This window comes from Orcinus orca, chromosome 19 (genome assembly GCF_937001465.1).
Source record: "Orcinus orca chromosome 19, mOrcOrc1.1, whole genome shotgun sequence".
In the NCBI taxonomy this organism is placed as follows: domain Eukaryota; kingdom Metazoa; phylum Chordata; class Mammalia; order Artiodactyla; family Delphinidae; genus Orcinus; species Orcinus orca.
The window spans coordinates 38982944-39004511 of NC_064577.1; the positions used below are offsets into that span (position 1 = coordinate 38982944).

Here is a 21568-nt window from a genome sequence, read left to right on the forward strand (position 1 = left end):
ACACTGTTCAACACCAGACAGGTGATAAATGTTAGGTTCACAAGAATTCTTCCTTCTCTGAAGTCAGAAGACACATGCACCCTGGCTACTTCCATCTCGCTTCAGTCCCCCATCTCCCACCAGCCTCGGGCCTCCCCACTTCCCGGATTGGGTCTCAGACTCGCTTATGACAGCAGGGAGCAGGTTATAGCTAACAACTTTGTCCACATGCCCTGCCACACATCCCAGCTCAGGATGCCTATCCAGAGGCATCTGGTACCATTTAACAAACACATTTGAGCACAACTGGTCTTCAGAGCTGGGAAGAGAGAGCCTAGGGGGAGAAGTTGGGATAACAGCGGAATAAGTAACAGCAGCAACGACAGAGGTGAATAGTGATGAAGACTGCTGTGATGAGCAGGTAGCCTATCAGGGTGAGCACCAGGGCAGCCCGAATCTCGGGGTTGGAGAACGAGACTGGGTAGCGGCCTCGAGATGTCACGCCCAGTCGGAGCCCAGCGATACGCACGCCCTGCCGCCAGCAATAGTAGATGCCCCGGTCTTCCAGCTGGGTGAAGCGGATGTGGAGATGGTTGCCGTGGTCGATGAACACCCTCATGGACCTGTTGACGCCCTTTAGGTACTGCGTGCGGTAGAGGTACTGTTGGTCCTTGTCCCAGGCCACGGCATGCTCCGGCCGGGCCCCGGGACAGGAGATGATTAGTCCATGGCCCAGCCTCTGCTGGTGGAACTGAATGGGCACCGGGGGCAACCAGGGCCGGCTGCCCACTTTGGCCACGTAGCTGAAGAGGGCCATCACACCCTCCTGGATTTTCTTCTTCTCCTCGCAGGGCACCAGGCAGCTCCGAAGCAGCAGCTCGGGGACGTGGTCTCTGGCCTTGGCCCGGAGCTGCCTGGGCACAGCCCGTGAACCACAGGACACCACGTCGGGCAGTGTCTTGCGGTAGCGGGGGGAGAGGCCTGGGCTCTGCAGGTAACACAGGCCAATGCGCCACTGCTCCCCGCGCACCCCGCAGCGGTCGCAGGGGGTCCACTCCCAGAAGGTGGTGAAGACACGGAGGCTCCCGTGGTACTCATCTGCGAAGGGCTCCTGGCCCTGGTCCTCGAAGGTGGCCACCATCCTCTCACTGCTCTGGATGTCCACGTCGTAGGCGTAAAAGTAGTCCCCCTTGCGGGTGCCGCAGAAATACAAGCCTGAGTCCTCGGGCTGCGCCCGGAAGACCAACAGGCTGAACATGTGGATGCTGAAGCGGACCAGCATGTCGCTGCCCACGCGCACCTGGGCTGCCTCCGTCAGGACCCGCCCATCAAAGTCCGTCAGCACTTTGGTGTGGCCGCTGCCGAGGTGCTTCTGATAGTACCAGACGACAGCGGACACCTCCTCGGGCTTGCAGTGGCAGGGGAGCTCGAAGCTCATGTCAGCCAGGTAGGCTGCATTGTCGAACATCAGGAACGCTGGGCAGGGGGTCCTCTGAAAAATGTTCTCCTTCTCCACGATTTCAAAGGCCTGGAGGCTCCCCAACACCCACAGGAGCACAGTGGCCTGGGCCAGGTTCATGCCTGCGCGAGGGAAGAGTCAGAGGGGGCGGGGCAGAACCTAGGCACTAGAGGCCTATGGGGCTTCTAGAAATCACTGCTGGGAGGAGGCATCTAGATGAGGAAAGGATTCAGCAGCCAGGAAAAGAAGCAACAATCTGCAGAGGAAGCTGCCACAGATAAGGCAATTTATTCCCAGTGGATGTACAAGATGCCCTTCTAACGTTTCGGACGTGATCTTGAGGGAAAACCATTCTAGAACCTGGCCCTTTGTCCCCTTTCTAGAACACTGGCACTCACTCAAGAATGGATCAGGGGAAGCCAGAATAAGAAGCAAGGGCCCAGGTACCAGGACAGGGGAATCTCTGCCTCTCTGTTCCAGGCCCTGCCCTGCCTGCCCGGTGGAAAGGTCCTCCCTTTGGTTAATCCAGGAGTTGAAGGCAACCCTCCTACCTGCACATCTGGCCACCTGAAGATGCCTGGGAGGCTGGCCAGGCCTGAGCTGATGGCTTGGGGTTTTCCCAGGCCCAACCTGCACGGGAACTCAGCCCCTGGAGCTGGAGAAAAATACTGCACCTCAAATGAGGTAGCATTTGATCATTTATCGATTAAATGTCCATTCTGTTGGTTTCCAGTTACAAATACTCTTGTTAAGAGCTATGGAGATCAGTATTAATTTATCATGGAAGATTAACAATTTTGCTTTTTCCTTTTTTTGAGTGGAGGCTATAACTGGTGGTACCGGTGTTTGGTTGGGTGCTCACCCACCTCTCAGGGCCGTGGGCTAGCAGACTGGCAGACACTAAGGGTGGGAAGCAAACGTCTTTCAACTTCTTGGGCCCTTGACCATCCTGTGGATCTAACAGTTCAGAATATGGAGCCCCCAAGAGGCTGGAGGAAAAGGGAAAATTCAGTTACTGCTTTTGTTGTGAAACTTCCAAGACCAGAGGGAGTTAGGTGTGGGCTTTTCACTACAGTCTTGCAGAGCCCTCGAGACAACGAAAAATGCCTCCAGTGACCACTGGGGGCCTCTGAAGGTAACTGGTCCCATCAGTCCACATGGTACAGCCTCAGCAGCTCTTGCAGAAGACTCTCCTCCTCCTGAAGCCCACCAGGCTGCTCCCCCAGATCCCGCCCCTCCAGGCTGGGGGTGCCCATGGCCTGCAACTTCTGAAACAAGGATCTGCAGCTCTCTCTCTCCGCATGGCTCATCAGGCTCAGGTTCAGGGTGAAGCGGCCGGTGCCGGCCAGGCTGCGCAGGATTCCCAGCACCACCCACCGGTCAGCTGGCCTCACGTGATCAGCCAGCGCCATCAGCATCTCCCCTAGAAGTCCAAACCCCACATCTATCTGGAAGAGGCGGCCCAGCTTTGGGCCCCCGAGCTGCAGCAGGGCCTCGTAGCGCTCTGACCCACTCCGCAAGTATCGCCGCCAATCACGGTAGAACTCAGCCGAGGTCTCGGGCTGGAGGAGTGTTTTCTCCTGGATCGCAAAGGAAGGAAAGAGAGTACAGAGCTCCTCCAGCTGTTCTGTGACAGTGAGAGTGAGGGGAGCCTGTGGATTTTCATCTGAGCTCTAGTATCACTCTCTGAGCACTGGCAAGGCTGCGGTCCCTGTGGGCCTCATTTTCAGATGAGGGAACAAGGGATGGGATGGGGAGGGAGGGTCCCAAGGAACCCAGGCTGTGATTTGAGACTCTCAGTTGTACCAGACTTTTCCTACTGATGAATTTGGACATAGCCCTGCTCTGCAAGACTAAGTCAGAGTTTACTCTGGGCAGGGCAGGAGAGGGGGTAATTGGAAACCTCGGGAGGAGAGAAAGGAACTCAAGATGAGTATTAAGGATATGACAGGCTGGATCTCCTTCCCAACACCGCCAGAGGATCATAGGCTCTATACCATATAACTCGAGGCAGAGCAGCCCAAAGCTGATCTGGGAGTGGGACAAGGACTGAACGACAGGGGCCTGCCGAGCCCACCTTTCTGACTTGTTCTGGTTGGTTTGGGCCTCACCACCCGTTGGTTGCTTTTCTCTCTGGGATTGGAGGCAGAAAGCTGCCTCTGTTGGCTTTACATGAGAAATAAGGAAAACATATGTGTTATAAGAAAACAGGGTTGGAGGTTTAAGGCAGAGAATCCTGCTGGGCCTCACCTACCGGGGAGATTTCAGTGGTTTCATCCTGGGAGGGCCTTCCTTGAATAGTGTGACAGTTCCAGGGCACAGTCCTCTTTCCTCCTATCTTGTCCTTCGGCTCCAGCAGCTTCAGATGTGAGGCAAGGACAATACCCCTACAGGCAAGGGACAGAGATTAGGGGATGGACCTAATGCCATCTGTAGGTGTGAGGTGGCTGGACTTTGCGTGATACCGGCTGAACCTGTTGGCAGGCCAATATGACAATGATAATAACAACAACAGCAACAATAGCTGACAACTTTTGAGCACTTTCCATGTGCCAGATATTGTGCTCAGAATCTTATGTGCAATAACATTTAATCATGACAGTGGTTACTCTCTCTTACGGATGAGGAACAGAGGCTCAGATAGGTTAAATAACTTGCACAGGATCACACAGGTAGCAGAAGGTACGGCCAAGATTGAGCCCGGAATTGTCTGACTTCAAGTGCACGCTCTTATCCACTATGGTAAACCATAACAGGAGAGCCTGAGAAAAGTGGCAGTAAGCCGACCTGAACTCCTCATAGGAAGCCACCCTCTGTTCCACTGCCCGTAACTTGGCAGCATTTTCCCGTTTGTACTTCTCATCAGCAGTGAGTGCAGCCTGCAGCTCTTTCTCCAAAGCCTTGAAGTCAATGATGTCATTCCTTTTCATGGCCTGTGCCTGGGAAGGCAAAGGGAATGAATGTCAGCAGAGGGTGAATATCAGGGGTGGGGGTTGCATCTGGATTCTTTGCCAGCCCACAGAATGACCCCAAAGCACTCTAGATGTCTAGTCACTTATCTTGAGGGGGGTGTTATAAAAATCTAGCTCTCTATTTTACAGAGGGAAGCTGAGTTGCACAGTGAGGTCTTGCTTAAGATTTGTTGCCACTGAAAATAGTCTTGACTTTCAATTTAGTGCCATGTCTTAATTTTGCTCTCTGCCTCTGAAAATATTTTTTTAATTAAAGTATAATTGACATACAATGTTATATTAGTTTCAGGTGTACAACATAGTGATTCGACATTTATATACATTACAAGATGATCACCACAATAAGTCTTGTTACCATCTGTCATCATTTAAGGTTATTACAATAATATTGACTATATTCCCTATTCTGTATATTACATTCTCATATATTTTATACCTGGAAGTTTGTGCTTCTTAACCTAGTTCATCCACCCCACCACCCCCTTCCCCTCTGGCAACCACCAGTTTGTTCTGTTTTGTTTGTTCATTTGTGTTTTAGATTCCACATATAAGTGAAATCATACAGTATTTGTCTTTCTCTGTCTGACTTATAATATCCTGTAATGCTGTATAATACCTTAGCATAACACCCTCTAGGTCCATCCATGTTGTTTTAAACGGCAATTTTTCATTCTTTTTTATTCTGCCTCTAAAAATATTTTACATTGGTGCTTTGGCTGAGGAAGCATTTGGATTTCAGAATTCAGCCCCTTCACATTTCCACATGGACTCACTCTATAGAGAGTTGTGATAGAGGCCCTCACACAAAAGCAGAACTATTGTAACCTACTCTTGAGCCCTGGGATAAAATTCCACTCATTGTTAAATGTCTTTTACGAGGAATGATACTTTCCACCCAAACCAGATGCAGTGACTGAGCAGGAAATCAAGTAGAGGTGGCAGAAGAAGGGGCTCAATGATCCCCGTTTCCAAATCCCTCTGTCCAGCCAGGGCTGGAGCACAGATTCCTAGGTTCTTGGGCAACCTCTTTAGCTCTGCCACTGTACTTCTGCAGCCTCCGCATATCTGAGGCTGATTGACCCGTTCTACACGGAGATCACCTATATGGGTTCTAGTCTTGGCTCTAGCATTTCCTTACTGTGAGACCCCTTTGACCATCAGACTCCTAGTGCACTAAGCTAGATTACGTGGTGAAGTCATCATCAACAGCCCTAGGGCCGGGAAGCTTGAGGTCTACAACCAACCCCGTGCCCTCCCCCTCCACCCCAACATGGGTAAGCTTGAAGACCAAGAAGGAGGCTGGGTTGGCCAGGAACTGAACTCAGGTGTCCTGGCTCCTGTCTAGTTCTGAGCCCTTGCCAGTCACTGAATAAATAGAACACCTAATCCTCCTACCCCCTGACCTTCACCCCAGCAGCCAGCGCCCTGGTTTCCTTTCTTTGGGGATCCCCAGTTACCGCCAGACCACGTCTGCTCAGCGTAGACCACGCCCAGCAGCTGTGGTTGCCCAGCAACTGCTCTAACAGCCTGCCCACGTGACCTCCCCGAAGGCCCCCGTCAGGGTAGCCCCGAGGCGCCTGATCAGATTCTCGCCTCCTCGGGCCTTGTTTTCTTTGGAGCAGCCCACGCCTTGGTTTGGGAACCCACAACTCCGCCTCGCAGGTTCCTGTGTCCGCGGCCGGCATTCTTCCGAGCTGGTCCACAGGCAAAGGGCTGTCCTCCGAGGCAGAAACGCGACCGCGGCGCCTGCGGGGTCCTTCCGAACAGCGGGCGCAGGCGGTGCGGCGGCGTTGGACGGAAGCGCGGTCTCCGGCGGCCTACTCGGAGTTTCTGGCTGAGCAGCGGGAGGTGAGTTGACGCGGGTCCACGGCATGGGAAGGTTGCTCCTGTGGGATGGGAAATTAAATAATGGCAGATGTGGAGGAGACGTTATATGCTATCTCCTCCTTTCACTTTACAGATGAGGCGGGAAAGGGAATGAAGGCCCTACCACACCGCCCTCACACACACACAGATTCCGGGGTTCCTTCCTGTCCATCTTTAAAACCCTTTCCCGGGGTAGGGGTCGTTCTTGCACTGTCCATGCACCTGTCTCAGTCCCTCTTCCAGCTGTGCCGCCTTCACCCTTTCTCTACCAAGCTCTCTCCGTCCTTACTCTGTTTTTCTTGGAGAGCGTTGTAGCGGGAAGCTGCGGTGAAGTTTGGTACCGAAATTAACTAATTTGTGCAACTGTGGGCAAGTCAGCTATCTTCTGGGTGCCTTGTTGGAGTCACTCATTTAGTCATTGAGCAAATACTGATTGAGGTTCTATTTTGTGCCAGGCACCGTTCTAAGTGAAAAAAAAACAGTCCTTGCTTCAACTGTAGTTGGAGAGATGACAGTAAATACACGAATAGATACGTGTCAGTTAATGATAAATGTTAATAAAAATAATAAAACAGTGAAAGTGGGGGTTGGAGAAGGTGTGTATAGGTGGAGCTTTTTTTTTTTTTTTTTTTGCGGTACGCGGGCCTCTCACTGCTGCGGCCTCTCCCGCTGCGGAGCACAGGCCCCGGACGCGCAGGCCCAGCGGCCATGGCGCGGCATGTGGGATCCTCCCGGACCGGGGCACGAACCCGCGTCCCCCGCATCGGCAGGCGGACTCTCAACCACTGCGCCACCAGGGAAGCCCAAGGTGGAGCTTTTTTTAGAGTGACAAGGGAAGGCTTCTCAGAGAAGGTAACATTTTATATAGTAGAGAACTGGGTGAGATGAAGGAACAAGGTATACATGCCCAAGGGGAGAGCATTTTGGAAGAGAATAGTAAGTGCAGTGGCCCTGAAGCAGAAATGAGGTGGGTTGTTCCATGGACAGCCTTCTGTAAAAATTTCTGCAGTCATTTCATGGGTGTCTTGGGAGAATGAAATGTGCACAGATGTGGTAGCTCTTTGGAAGTAAAAAGAATCTCTATGCATATGAAAGTTTCTATAATAATTTACATTTAATTATTAGTGCTTGGAGCTCTTAATTCTCTATTTTATCCACAGTTAGCACTCAACAGGGGCATTGAGGGAGGTGGCGGGATTAACCTCATGAAAGAAGTATCAGTATTTCAAAATTAAACATTCTGTTCAGTTAACATTTATCCAGTTTCTACTTAGGTGAAGCGCTGTCTTGGTCATTGGCAGGTGGGCACAAGGAACGCAGGGTTCCTGTATTCAAGAATGGCCAAAAAATAATGCTAGCTAACATTTATTGAGCCTGGAACTGTAATAAATTGTTTACACAGCCTATTTTGCTTAATTCTCATAACCCTTTATGCAATGGGGATTAATCACTTTATTTTCCAATTAAAGAAACAAGCTTGGAGAGGTGAAATAACCTGAAATGACATAGTTATTAAGTGACAAAGTTGGGATTCAAATCTAAGTCTTCCAATTCCAGAGCCCTGACCATTAACCCACACTCTGGTCTGTTGCCTATTACTGTAAGCTGTAGAGGTGTTGGTGAGGGTAATTAGTATAGTTAACTACCATTCATGACAGAATTAAATGCTGATAAAGACACTAAAGGCTACAGCAGTATAGGAGAGTGAGAAATTGAGGCTATAGGAAGGCTTGAAGGAGGTGGTATTTGACCTGTTACTTTGAGTAGAATTTCTGGAATTGAAGTGGAGACAACCCACAAAATACTTATTAATTACAAAGAGAAAGCATGTAACTTTACAATGGAAAGGCCTGGTAGGCACCACCATAATCAGTGGTGAAGTTAACATCACCACTGATGGGACAAATTAAAATCATATGCCACTTGTTAGAAGATGCACTGAAAAGAGCACAGCATCACTTCTGTGATATTCTTGCCAAAAAATGCATAACCTGAATCTAATCATGAGGAAACATTGGCAAACTTAAATTAAGGGACATTCTACAAACTCACTAGCCTATAATCTGCAAAAGTTTCAAGTCACAGAAGTCAAAGGAAAGACCAAGGAACTGTTCCAGATTGAAAGAGACTAAAGACATGACAGCTAAATGCAAACATGGAATCCTGGATTGGCTCCTTTGCTGTGCAGGAGATTATTGGAACAGTCTGTGAAACTTGAATGGGGGCCTGTGGGTTAGGTGGTAGTAATATGTCAGTGTTTTCTGATTTTGATAGTTGTATTGTGGTTATGTAGGAGAATGTCCTCGTTTGTAGGAATCACATGCACTAAAAGCAGGGGTTGGCAAACTTTGTCTGTCAAGGGCTAGATAGTAAATATTTTAGACTTTGTGGGCCATATGGTCTCAGTGGCAGCTACTCTGCTCCGCTGTTACAGTGTGAAAGCAGCCACAGACAATATAAAAGAATGAGCATGGCTGTGTTCCAATAATGCTGTTTTTATAGATGCTGAAATTTGAATTTCATATAATTAATTTTCACGTGTCATGAAATATTATTCTTTTGATTTTTTTCAACTATTTAAAAATAATAAAAAGCATCGTACCTTTAGGACTGTTTGAAAACAGTTGGCAGGCCAGATTTGGCCACAGGCTATAGTTTACCAACTGCTGCACTAAAGTATGAGGAGGCGATGAGACATTGTGTCAGCAACTTATTTGCAAATAATTTAGGAGAAAGAAAGTTATGTGTACTATTTTTGCAACTTTCTGGTATTTATTTTAAAATTAAAATTTGTTTAGTATTAGAAAAAAGAAGTGGGTGAAGTATATGTAAACAGAAACAGGAGTGGAACAGACAGGAGGGGAAGATGCAGGGCTTTGGAGGAGCAGTCAGTGGGTTGATGTAACTGGAGAGGAGACTGTGTGTGGGATATGGTCAGCCACAGGCTAGGGCGGAGGCCTTGATTACCTTGCCAGCATCTAACTCTTCTCCTTGAATTTTAGCAGCATGGATACTGACTTGTATGATGAGTTTGGGAATTATATTGGACCAGAGCTTGATTCTGATGAAGATGATGATGAATTGGGCAGAGAGACCAAAGATCTTGATGAGGTAAAACAAATATATACTTTTTTCATCTCTCTTTTTTAAGAAAGCAATAAAGTAGTAACCATAAATTTGTTTTCTGTGTCTATGAGTCTGTTTCTGTTTTGTATATAGATTCATTTGTGTTGTGTTTTAGATTCCACATATAAGTCATATCATATAATATTTGTCTTTCTCTGTCTGGCTTCACTTAGTATGATATTCTCTAGGTCCATCAACACTGCTGCAAATGGCAATATTTCATTCTTTTTTATGGCTGAGTAATATTCCACTGTATACATGTACCACATCTTCTTAAATCAGTCATCTGTTCATGAGCACTTGGGTTGTTTCCATGTCTTGGCTGTTGTAAATAGTGCTGCTATGAACCTGGGGGTGCATGTGTCTTTTTGAACTAGTGTTTTTGATTTTTCCATCATCCCTTCTCATTTACTCTAGATGTTCACCCCAGCAATTCTCCCCTCTCTCCCATGTCATTAGTTTTCTCTCCCTACTAGATCATCCCCATCAGCATACAGATATGCTGTTGTTTCATCATAAAATCCTTTCACGACCCTATAGCCCCCTGTCGTTACCTCCCATTTCCCTGTTTCCCAATGCGGCACATCACAAAAGAGTTGTTACTTGCTGTCTCCAAATCCTCTCCTCCCATTTTCTCTGAATCCAAGTTTTGTTGTTTTGCCTCTCCCATTCCACACAGACTGCTCTTGTCAGGGTCATCGGTGACCTCTGCCGCAGACCCAGTGCTCATCCTGCTTGACCTGTCTGCAGCATCTGGCCCAGCTGATCCCTCCCTCCTTAAAATACTCTCTTCCCTTGGCTTCCAGGGAATCCCCTGGTTTTCCTTCTCTTCTCTGGCCGGTCCTTCTCAGTCTTTGCCGCTGGTTCCTCCTCATCTCCCTGACCTTTTAACTGTCAATGGGCCCCAAGGCTCCATTCCTAATACCTGTTCTCTATCTACACTCACTCCCCTGGTCATCTTATCCAGTATATCAAATCCCTTCTATTCCCTGAGGACTCTCAAATTTATATCTCCAACCTGGACCTTTCTCTTGAACCTCAGGTTTGTATGTCTAGCTTTCTACTTGGCATCTCTACTTGATGTCTAATATGGCATCTCAAACTTAGCATATCTAAGGCCTAAACACAGAGCTTCCCCATCCCCTGTCCCCTGCTTCTGCCTCCATCCTCCTCTTACAGTCCTCCTCATCTAGTAAAGACGGGGCCACTCCCCGGTTGCTCAGATCAGAAACCTTGTCTCTCTTTTTTCACTCCTCCTCTGAATTCACTAGAATACATTTTTTACTCTATTTTTAAAATATATGCAGAATCCAACCTCTCCTTCCATCTTCACAGCTACTCCTCTGGGCATAAGCCACAATCACTGCCATCTCTCTCCTGTATCACTGCAGTAGCCTTCCAACTAATCTCCTTTTAGTATATCTCAGTATGGGAACCAGAGTGAGTCTTTTAAAACAAAATCCTGATCATATTACTCCTCTGCTCAGAACTGCTAGAACAGGACTTCTTAGCCTCGGTACCATTGAGGTTTGGGGCCAGATAATTCTTTGTTACAAGGGCTGTCCTGCGCTTTATAGGATATTTAACAGCATCCCTGGCTTCTACTCACTAGGTCCCCCCCACACAGAGCCAGCTGTGACAACCAGAAACGTCTTCAGACATTGCCAAATGTTCCCTGGGAGACAGAATTGTCTTTGGCTGAGAAGCACTGTCATAGAGTAAAGTTAGATTACTTAGAATGATCCAGAAGATCCTACATGATCACCTCCTATGAGATCTCAGCTTATACTGTTCTCCCCATTATTTACTGAACTGGCTTCCTTGCTAATCCTCAAAGTTGCCAGCGTACCCTTGACTCAGAGCCTTTGCATTTGCCGTTTCAGCCAACTAGAATGCTCTTCCCCACATACTTGTAGAACTTACTCTCTCTTCCCTCAGATTTTTGCTCAAATGTCCTCACCTCTCTTTTTTGCATTGCTATATTACCAATACCTAGAACAGTGCCTGGCACATAGTAAGTGCTCAGCAGATATTTGTTGAGCGAATGAATTAACCAGGGTGTTTTGGAACATAAAGGGTTATGTAGTAGCCACTTTTAATCATTTGAAAGACTTTTTAGGAGAAGAGGGCATAACTTTGTTCAGTGTTGCTTGTGACTGTGGGTTTTAATTTATAAGGAGGTGAGTTCGATGTCATTTACAGAGACTCACTTTCCAACAGGGAACTGGGCTGTCTTGTGAGTGAGTACTGTTGTTATTGGAAGTATTCAACAGGGACAGGAATACGTAGAGAGAGTTCATTCATTTAACATGCTGTGTTCCAAGGACACAGAGATGAATAGTGCTCGAAGAACTCCCGTCCTATGGGATTCCTAATATGTGAGGCATAGGGCAATATCCAGAAAAGTGCCTCCAAGCTTGATCCATTTGTGACCAATGGCCTGCATTTAAGAAAGGGTCCATTTGAATCAGGAGAGCCATCCATACCCATGGCTTACAGTCTTCTCTTTGTGAAGGATCATGCAAGAGTGGAACCTGCCCCACTGACGGTAGCACAGAACTCAAAATAAGAAGCTGTCAGGCATGTGAAGTCATTGCTCTTAACTCATGTAGTGTATGAGTCATTGAGCAGGAAAAGTGCATGCCTCTTCCAACCTCCTTCCGTCTCTTGCTTTTAGGTCGATGATGATGATGATGACGACGAGCTGGGAGATCATGATGAAGACCACCCTGGCATGGAGGTGGTGCTGCATGAGGACAAGAAGTACTACCCCACAGCTGAGGAGGTATATGGTCCTGAAGTGGAGACCATAGTTCAGGAGGAGGACACCCAGCCTCTCACAGGTGAGTCTGGAGGCACTGGGCTGTGAGAGGTGAAATCGAAACTAGAAAACTTCATTTCATAGCATCAGCAGTCTTGAAAGTTCAGTGAATGAACTGACTAGTTTTTCTTTCAGGTGGTATTTCTGGATTGAGATTCAATTAACCCTGTTTTGATATTCAACAGAACAGCTTGTTACCAAGCAAATAAGTGTTACTTCTTTCTTTATCTAATACTTGTTTGGGTTCTTGAAGACTGTTTTTAAGTTCTCCCTCTGGTCTGATACGTTTTTCCATCCAAATAATACCAGTTTCTTTAACTAGTCCTCACAATGCTTATTTTCCACTTCCTTAATAATTTTCATTGATCTTCTGGGAAGTAGTTGCATTTTATAAATACAAGGAGAGATTTTGAACTGACATTGACCTCATCCTATATCCAGTCCCTCTCCCTTCCTCCCACAAAATGAAGTCCAAACACCTCAGTCCACAATTCAAGATCTTTCAGTGTCTCATGCCAAACAGCGTTCCCAGAACTTTCTCAACCTGAGTGGTCCTCGAGAACAACATAAATTGATGTCGTATATCATCCATTCTGAAAGCTCAGTCTAATGGAATAGGGCTCTGTATTTTTATGCTTTACGCCTACCTGCACATCACTACTTTTTTTTTTCCTCCTAGAACCCATTATTAAACCGGTGAAAACCAAGAAATTCACTCTGATGGAGCAGACATTACCTGTCACGGTATATGAAATGGAGTAAGTTATAAGGTCTTGCAGCCTCTCTGCACGAATATTGTAGGTTCAGTTTGTTCATGGAGGTAGGAGGTGGTTTGTGGTTGAAGTAACCAGTGAATTTTTGGGGTGGTGGTGGTGAGAGCAATGGCATCCGTTTGTGCCTGAGTCCTTTTGCCGACTTCTCTCTGTGACCAGGTTCAGCTCTGTCGCTGCCTGCTGCCAGATCTAGTCTGACAGATTTCAACTTTATTTATGTATTTATTTATTTTGGTGGGTAAAAGGGCATATCCCTGAGCTCTTTATTATTTATTTAATTTTTTAAAATTGAGGTATAGCTGATTTGCAATGTTGTGTACAGCACAGTGATTCAGATTCTTTTCCCTTATATGTTATTACAAAATATTGAGTATAGTTCCCTGTGCTATACAGTAGGTCCTTGTTGGTTATCTGTTTTATATATAGTAGTGTGTATATTTTAATCCCCAACTCCTAATTTATCCCTCCCCTCCCCTCCCCTTTCCTCTTCGGTAACCGTCAGTTTGTTTTCTCTGTCTGTGGGCCTATTTCTGTTTTGTAAATAAGCTCATTTTTATCTTTTTTTTTTCTTTTAGATTCCACATATAAGTGATATCGTATGATATTTGTCTTTCTCTGTCTGGCTTACTTCACTTAGGATAATAATCTCTAGGTCCATCCATGGTGCTGCGCCAGTGAGTTATTGTGAAAGCAAAAATCTCTTCCTACAATTTGCCAAAATTTTCCTTCAGCTTATATCGTTGCTGAGATATTTAGGCTCAATCTTAACTTTCTTCTTGGCTCTCATCCGGATCTCAGCCATTTTCTCTTCTTCCAAACCTTTAGTTTGGTATTAGAAGCCAGCCTTTGAGACAGAATTGGGTATTATAATTGTCAGTGTTGGGGCCACCAGAGCCTGTTTTGACACGGTATGGTTGCTAAGTGTTTTGGGAACATAACAACTCTATTTTGAAAAGGAGGCACAGGTAGGTAGATATGTGTAGAATAATTTAGACTCCTCAAACTGCAAACTGTTCTTGAAAATATTTTCATTGATGAAATGCAACTATAAGGCTCTCATATATTGAGGAGCTTGTGGCCCGTTATTAGATAATGAAACTTTTTTTTTAAAACATGTTGACATCTTGTATGTCCGAAGGAGTAAGGTCCCTTCTGAAATGGTCAGCTCACCTGCCATCATTCACACTTTTTTTTTTCTTTTTTAATATTTATTTATTTGGTTGCACTGGATCTTAGTTGCAGCTCACGGGCTCCTTAGTTGCGGCAGGTGGGCTCCTTAGTTGTGGCATGTGAATCTTATGTGGGATCTAGTTCCCTGAGCAGGGATCGAGCCTGGGCCCCTTGGGAGTGCGGAGTCTTAACCACTGTGCCACCAGGAAGTCCCCCATTCACACTTTTTTTTTTTTTCCGGTACGTGGGCCTCTCACTGTTGTGGCCTCTCCCGTTGCGGAGCACAGGCTCCGGACGCGCAGGCTCAGCGGCCATGGCTCACGGGCCCAGCCGCTCTGCGGCATGTGGGATCTTCCTGGACCGGGGCACGAACACGTGTCCCCTGTCTCGGCAGGTGGACTCTCAACCACTGCGCCACCAGGGAAGCCCCATTCACACATTTTTGAAACAACCTTTCAGTTTTCTTCAGAACTTGCGTCACATTCTTTTGTGTTCTCAGTGGTGATTTTTTAAAAAAATCTCCAGTCTTTGAAAGCAGGCTTGATTTTTCAGAGCCAGAAGTCAGCTGAAGGCTATTTACCATAAGTAATGCGGATGATAAGCAAGAAAGGCAGGGTTGCTTTTGATCAGAATGGAACTCCTCTGCTCATCATTAATGAGATGAGGTCTTCTTTTTTTTTTTTTTTTTTTTTGAGATGAGGTTTTCTTGAAAGCCTTGTTAACCAGCTGTGACGGCAGTTTCAGAAGCAAAGCTCCCAAAGTGATTTGAAGTCCCCTTGGCATCAGTGGTATAAATGTATAACATCTAGCCTGAATGTTTTGAACTGAACAGTACTCATGTATGTGTGTGCTGGTATTTGGTTTTTTCTTCTTGCTTGCTTTTCAAATTTCATTATTTTACTGTTGAAATCTCCATGACGTTTCACAGGTCGTGTCTCCTCATGAATAAGTCCGTTCCGTTCCCAAAGACAGAACCGTATAGAGGTAGAAACTCGCTTCTGCCTCTGAGCATTCTCCAGTTGGTCTGAAAGTTGTTCCTGGCCGAAAATACCTAAAACACCTTTGTACCACCCCCCCCCATTTGAAAACCTTTGGCAAAGTCCCTTTTGCTCTTTTCCCTTCTCCTTTCAGTTTCTTGGCAGACCTGATGGATAACTCGGAGCTGATCAGAAATGTGACCCTTTGTGGTCATCTCCACCATGGCAAGGTGAGAGAGCTTTCGGCTACTTGGAACAGGGTTGCTCTTCGTTTCTGCTCATTTTTTCAGCCCTCAGAGTCACACGTTGGGGTCTGAGGCCATAAGGCTGGACCTCCTCACTCTGGGGGGCCTCCATGCCTATTGTGAAACTGAGCTGTGAAATTCTAGCTTTTCCTGAGCAGCAGATGGAAAGCTAAGCCACTTGCATGCCTGAGCCTTGTGTCTACATCTGGACAGAAGAGGGGAAATTGAGCCTTACTCTGATTTTATAAGTTTTCATTTCCTGGGGGATGGTTGTCTAAGAAAGATTTCATCTTTCATTTGAAAATAATCCTGTGGCTTCATGTTAATTGTTTGCTGTCCCATAATCCTCCCTGCTCTCTTCTTCCTCTCTTCACCCCTAAATTATGTGACGTAGTGAGAACTGGGAGAAGCGTAGAGTAGATTTTTCTCTGCGGTTTGCAGAACTTAACTTTCTCTTCCCTTTCAGACATGTTTTGTAGATTGTTTAATAGAGCAGACTCACCCGGAAATCAGAAAGCGCTACGACCAAGATGTGAGTAGAAATTCTGTTGAAGGTTTAGGATGAACCATTCAGAATATACAGGGATGGGTGTCTCTCTCCTTCCCCTTTCTTCCACCTTCCCACTCTCACTGTAAATAATGATGCATATAATACGCTGCTTTATAATTGTAATTTCTGTTAATAGACCTTAAGAAAATAACTTCAGCTTTCTTAGAAACATAGAAATACTAGTGCGCAGTATTTTTGGATGATCTGTTCTGTGCTTGGGATCCCTCCTCTGTTCTGATATATCCTGACTTCGATAGCCTATTCTTTCCTGTCATAGTATTAATAGCCTCTCTATAAATATAATACAATTGGACCTTGTTTTCATGATAAAGTTAAGCGCCTGTGAATGAGGCCAAGTGGGGCTGCAAGTCTCAGTGCAATAAATGTTCAATCTTGGCCAGATTGACTGTTTTGACGTTCAGGGTCCCATGAAGGCCGGATGTGTCTCCCTGTACCACCGTGAAAAATTCAGTGCATTTGATATAATTTAGCTCTTCCGTCATACCTGGTCTTTAGCGACTTCCTCCACTCCCCAAAAAACCACACACCCAGGAGCATTTTCCATCTGGGAGGGTGCTGGTCTCATTGTCTGAAATTTCTGTAGGGGTACCCTGTTTTCTTCCATCTATTCTCCTCCTGAGGCAGAGACCCTTGAGCTGGGAGGTGGTGAGGGAAAGTGATTGATGGTTTGTGTGGGAGAGGAGTCTGAATTCAGGAGGTAATTACAGTTCTTTTTTTTTAAGCTGTGCTACACTGACATCCTCTTCACAGAGCAAGAGGTAAGTGTGCCTTTGGAAGTCTGATTGTTGTCCACAGCAGGCCCAGCAGTAGTAGTTTTGTAGGGAATGTAGAAGAGCTTTACGGTAACATTTTGGTCCATACCACACACCTCCCCACCCTCACTCCCACCCCTCATCTCTTTATCTCCCTGCTTCTCTTGGTCATCCTATGATCTATAACTTGAAAGAGAGCTGGGTAGGCAAACTGTAGGGTAAAAGGGGGGACCCTCCTATCCTGGGCTGGATTTAATTTAGCCAAGTAGGGCAAATGCTAAGAGGTCATGTGTACATTTATGCTGTAAGTTCTGCAGAAGCTAAACATGATTTTTAAAATGACATCGTCCTTAAAATCTGTAACGTGACTCCATCCATATGTTGATCTTTCTGGGAGTAGCTTCTCCTGGAGAATGGGTTCGTCTCTCTTTGTGCTTCTCTTCTGTATAAAGGAGTGAGCATGCATTTTTGTCTTTCCCATTCCTACTGGTTGGTCTTCCTTTCCATCTGGATCTTTGTCCCTCCCCTCTAATCCCTTGTTTCCCCCTCTTCTTTATTTCTGTCTCTCTTAAATGACCACATGGAAAGCACAAGAGTGTAAGTACTGTGATTAACCAAAGGAACCTTGAATGGTGCTGGCATATGTTAAGCACTCAACAGATACTAACTATTGTTTTTTTATTTATATGTTTGACTGGAGTTGTTTTAATACTTATTTTCTGTTACAGCTTTTATAATATATTTTTAAGAAAACCTAAAGTGCTGCAGATTGTTTCTTTTTACTTGTACTGTGCTAAATTATTTTTGTTTACAGTGTATGAGGAGGATAAGATTTTAGGACTCTGGATTCTCTATTAAGGTTTAATACTGCTTTGCTAGCTTGTTCATTTTTTTATTTTTACTTTTTTGTATTTGAACCAAATCCCCACCCCGCGCCCCCACGCCCCAGTGCTTTTTAACATCAAGATTGTTCATCTTTAAGGTCATTCTGGTTAGAGACCTAGGTAAAAATCATACCCATTACAAGGAGAGACATCAGTGTAATTTACTAGCAACTGGAAAGATCCAAGAGCAGAATGAATCCCTCCTGCATGGGAAGAAGCCTTGATCACTCTCGCCCTCTTTCTCTCTGCGACTTTCAGAGGGGTGTTGGCATCAAGAGTACTCCTGTGACAGTAGTCTTGCCAGATACCAAAGGAAAATCCTACCTCTTCAATATCATGGACACTCCAGGTAGGACATGCCTTGACTTTTTACCATCAGAACCCTGTCCTGTTTGTTTCTTTTGCTTCCAGAACAGAGCAGAGCATTATGTCTTTGTTTTTACATTCCCTTGCCTTCATTGAGTTAATTTTCTTTTTTAACTGTCTCCTTTGCTTCTAACTAGTTAATTAGCCAGCAGTGTGCTGCAGGCCTTCTATTTTGTTCCTCTCTTGACTCTGCTGTAGAAGATTTAAATTTGGGGGAATCTTACTCACTCATTTCAGCCTGTGTCAGCCCATGCTAGACATTGGGGCAACAAAGCTGAGTTAGACATGGTCCCGGCCTCAGGCAGTCTCAGTCTTTTGAAGGAGACTAGGGGAGCACGCACCGATGGCTGGGGGACATGCAGGTTACCATAGAAGCAGCATACCTCACCCTGTGGCTGACTTTCTCTTTGGGAAGGACCAACTCAGGGTTCCCTTTTTTTAAATAGGAAAATTTGGGTTTTGACAGATTGGTCTTCTTTGCCCCATCAGATGCCCGATGCCCTTGTACCTCTCAGCCCTTGACCCCTACCCGCACCCACCAGCACCACCTTGCCAGGAACTGGCTCACGTGCTCCAGGCCCTCCTTTGCCCTGTTTCCTGCTTCCAAATTGTCTTCTGTCCCGCAGAACTCTGTTCACTGCTGATTAGACTGGTTTAGTCTGCGAGTTGAATGTGTTGTGCCCTCCTTGATAAGATGCTTTCTTTATGTTTGGGGGCCTCCTGTATAAAAGCGTAATCCAAGGATGTGACTCTAACGTAGAACTTGGCACACTGCAGGGAGCTGTGGGGAGAAGAGAAGGCGGTATTTGTGGGTTCACATGCTTTGCAGTGCCCCACAGACCACGTACAAGTTAATCGTGCCTCATCCTGCCACCACACAAGTGGCGACTTACTTGGTATTTGCTTTTCAGGACACGTGAATTTTTCTGACGAGGTCACAGCTGGCTTGCGCATCTCAGATGGAGTGGTCCTTTTCATCGATGCTGCTGAGGGCGTAAGTCTGCGTCAGTTCCCTCAGGACCCCTCTTCCCTGTCATGTTTGCCGCACACAATGCCCAGAGCTCTGAGTGAGCTGGGAATTAGAGAACGTGAGAGTCTGTGGGATTAAGGCTCACCTTTGCTCTAAAATTAGGGCAACAAATGAAAGTCAAAATTAGTTCTCAGTGAGTCCCTCACTCCCTGCCCAGTGAAGCTCAAAATGATAGGACCCATTGTCATTCAGAAACACAAAAATGACAAAGGTAAATAAAAGGGAGGGAGGAGAGTTTTAAATGTTAATGAATTTGTCTAAGGTAAAGAGAGATTAGAGTTAAAAGGCCCAAAGATTAGGTAATTTGGCTAACCTCATTCATGTTGTCATCGGTGAGATAGCCAGCAGAGGGAGCCAGGGTTACCTTTTTAAAAATTGACTTCATCTTGGAGTAATTTCAAACTTACTGAAAAGTTGCAGTAGTACAGAGAACACCCTTATTTGTAATTCTTTGTCTGTACATGTACATATGCACTCACACGTATGTGTTTTCCCCTTGAACCATTTGAAAATAAAATATTTCAGAATGTATTTCCTAAGAACAAGGACATTCACTTACATAATCATAATACACTTACCAGAATCTGGGAATTCAACGTTGATACAATATTGTTGTACAGATCTTTTTCTGTAGACCTTAGTCAGTCTCACTAATTGTCCCAATAATGTCCTTTATAGAATTTTTTTCCCTAATCCAGGATGGTGCATAACATTTAGTTTTCATGTCTCTTTTAATTGGAATTCTTCTTTTACCTTTCTTGGTCTTTTATGACATTGGCATTTTTGAAGTATATAGGCCATTTATTTTGTAGACTGTCTCTCAATCAGGGTTTGTCTAATGTTTCCTCATGATTAGGTTCAGGTTATTCGGGGCAGGAATACTATATCAGCACAGTTGTGTTCTTACTAGTCCATCACATCAGAAGGCCCATGATGGTGATGTTAACTTTGATCACTTGGTTAAGGTGGGTGTGCCAGGCTTCTCCAATGTAAAGTTACTGTTTCCCCCTTTGTAATAACTGATTTGTGGGGCGATACCTTGAGTCTATGTATACATGTTATTCCTTATCAAACTTTACCAGTTTTACCATCCATTGGTCATTCCTAGCTTATTGATATAATAGTTGCAAATGGTGATTTTCTAACTCTTACTATTTGTTCTATATTTATTGGTTGGAATTCTGTTGTAAGGAAGAGATTTCCCTTCTCCATTTGCTTATTTATTATCCATATGGATACATGGATTTTTATTTTACTCGGTCGGTTATAATCCACTAGTATCTTTATATCTTTTGATACTCTAGTTATCCCAGATTTGGCTAGTGAGAACTCCTTCAGGCTGGCTCCTTTATCCTTTTGACATGGCCTGTCTTTTTTCAGGCACAAAAAGATGTCCTAGACTCATCTTGTACTTTCCCTGCCCCAATCCTGGAATCAGCCATTTCTCCATAGAGCTTCAGCTCCTTGTAGTGAGGACAGATACTTAGAAACAAAGACCAGAGTATGTTCATTGCTACTGGGACACATTGCTTCTAGGACTTTCCACTGAACACAGATAATATACACCCATACGTATCTGTAACTGTTTCTGCACATACATATTAAAAACTATTAACACAGTAGAAGAGAAGAAAAAAATCAATTTATCCTAATACCCACAATTCCATTTCAGCACCACAGCTTCTTCCCAAGCCTTCCTTGGTTCCTTCTCTGGCACTGAGAAACCTGGCTCCCAACATCATCAGTGTATTTATTCATTTCTCAATCCTGCAAGGTCACCTCTTAAAATTCCTGAATCTGCCATTGGGCAAGATACCCTCTGCTTCCCCCCAACAATCTATTTCCTCTTTTCCACATTCTTCATATTTTTAAATAGCACCTTCTTTGGCCCTGCTCTGGACTGTTCTGCCCTCTTTGCTCTCATCACCACCTTCTGAGCCTTGTGTCTCTCAGGTGATGCTGAACACAGAGCGGCTGATCAAGCACGCCGTGCAGGAGAGGCTGGCGGTCACCGTGTGCATCAACAAGATTGACCGGCTGATCCTGGAGCTGAAGCTGCCCCCCACTGATGCTTATTACAAGCTGCGTCACATTGTAGATGAGGTCAACGGACTAATAAGGTAGAGGAACCCTGGGAGTGGACCTCCTGTCCTCGGCACTCTGGTTTTTATAAATCTTAACCTTGAACACCTCTGGGGGCAACTCTGATTCCTTGGCATGCATTGACAAGCTTGTTGGACACAGCTAGAGGCGCATTCTGTGGCTCTGCAGGGATTGACTCCACCGCCTTGGCCTCGTTAACTCTGCTCCTTAACCAGATATGCAGCTCGCCGCACATCCTCAGTTTAGTACTGCAGTCAGTACCCTGAGCTCTAGAATCAGTCTCGTCTTCACAGAACCAACCATGTAAAGTTGGGCAGAGTCCTTAAGCTCATAGAGCCTCAGTTTCTGCTTCTGTAAGAAGGGACTAGTAATATTTGCCCAATGAGATGTTACAAGAAATTAAAGACAGCCAATGTAACACACTTAGCACAGTGCTCAGCAGACAGTAGCTGATTGGTGAGTAATGTTAGCTGC

General features: G+C 45.6%; 3 protein-coding genes across 6 annotated transcripts in view; 1 reads left to right on the plus strand and 2 right to left on the minus strand.

The window, feature by feature from the left end:
* Window positions 1–10: 10 nt before the first annotated feature.
* Window positions 11–1603, minus strand: FAM187A (family with sequence similarity 187 member A). Its single transcript, XM_004286033.4, has one exon. The coding sequence runs from the start codon at window positions 1556–1558 to the stop codon at window positions 314–316; it is 1245 nt and encodes a 414-aa protein (XP_004286081.1). The 5' UTR covers window positions 1559–1603; the 3' UTR covers window positions 11–313.
* Window positions 1604–1632: 29 nt separating this feature from the next.
* On the minus strand, window positions 1633–5890 carry CCDC103 (coiled-coil domain containing 103). 4 transcript variants are annotated; one of them, XM_049701653.1, is made up of 4 exons: window positions 5814–5890; window positions 4295–4377; window positions 3693–3825; window positions 1633–3018 (listed from the first exon to the last, which is right to left on the minus strand). In XM_049701653.1, the coding sequence occupies exons 2-4, from the start codon at window positions 4366–4368 to the stop codon at window positions 2587–2589; spliced, it is 639 nt and encodes a 212-aa protein (XP_049557610.1). In that variant the 5' UTR covers window positions 4369–4377; window positions 5814–5890; the 3' UTR covers window positions 1633–2586. The 4 variants fall into 4 exon arrangements, with proteins under 4 accessions (XP_049557610.1, XP_033272869.1, XP_033272868.1 ...); XM_033416978.2 differs by lacking the exon at window positions 5814–5890 and adding an exon at window positions 5027–5806; XM_033416977.2 differs by having other exon boundaries at window positions 1635–3018; window positions 4226–4377.
* A 227-nt stretch (window positions 5891–6117) lies between these two features.
* EFTUD2 (elongation factor Tu GTP binding domain containing 2) overlaps window positions 6118–21568 on the plus strand; it is a 32946-nt gene continuing 17495 nt past the window's right edge. The window contains exons 1-10 of the mRNA XM_004285965.4: window positions 6118–6258; window positions 9279–9387; window positions 12080–12245; window positions 12903–12981; window positions 15298–15373; window positions 15855–15920; window positions 16682–16717; window positions 17854–17944; window positions 18873–18955; window positions 20945–21111. Of these exons, the coding sequence (XP_004286013.1) occupies window positions 9283–9387; window positions 12080–12245; window positions 12903–12981; window positions 15298–15373; window positions 15855–15920; window positions 16682–16717; window positions 17854–17944; window positions 18873–18955; window positions 20945–21111 (869 nt within the window). The 5' untranslated portion in view covers window positions 6118–6258; window positions 9279–9282. The remainder of the gene's footprint in view (window positions 6259–9278; window positions 9388–12079; window positions 12246–12902; window positions 12982–15297; window positions 15374–15854; window positions 15921–16681; window positions 16718–17853; window positions 17945–18872; window positions 18956–20944; window positions 21112–21568) is intronic.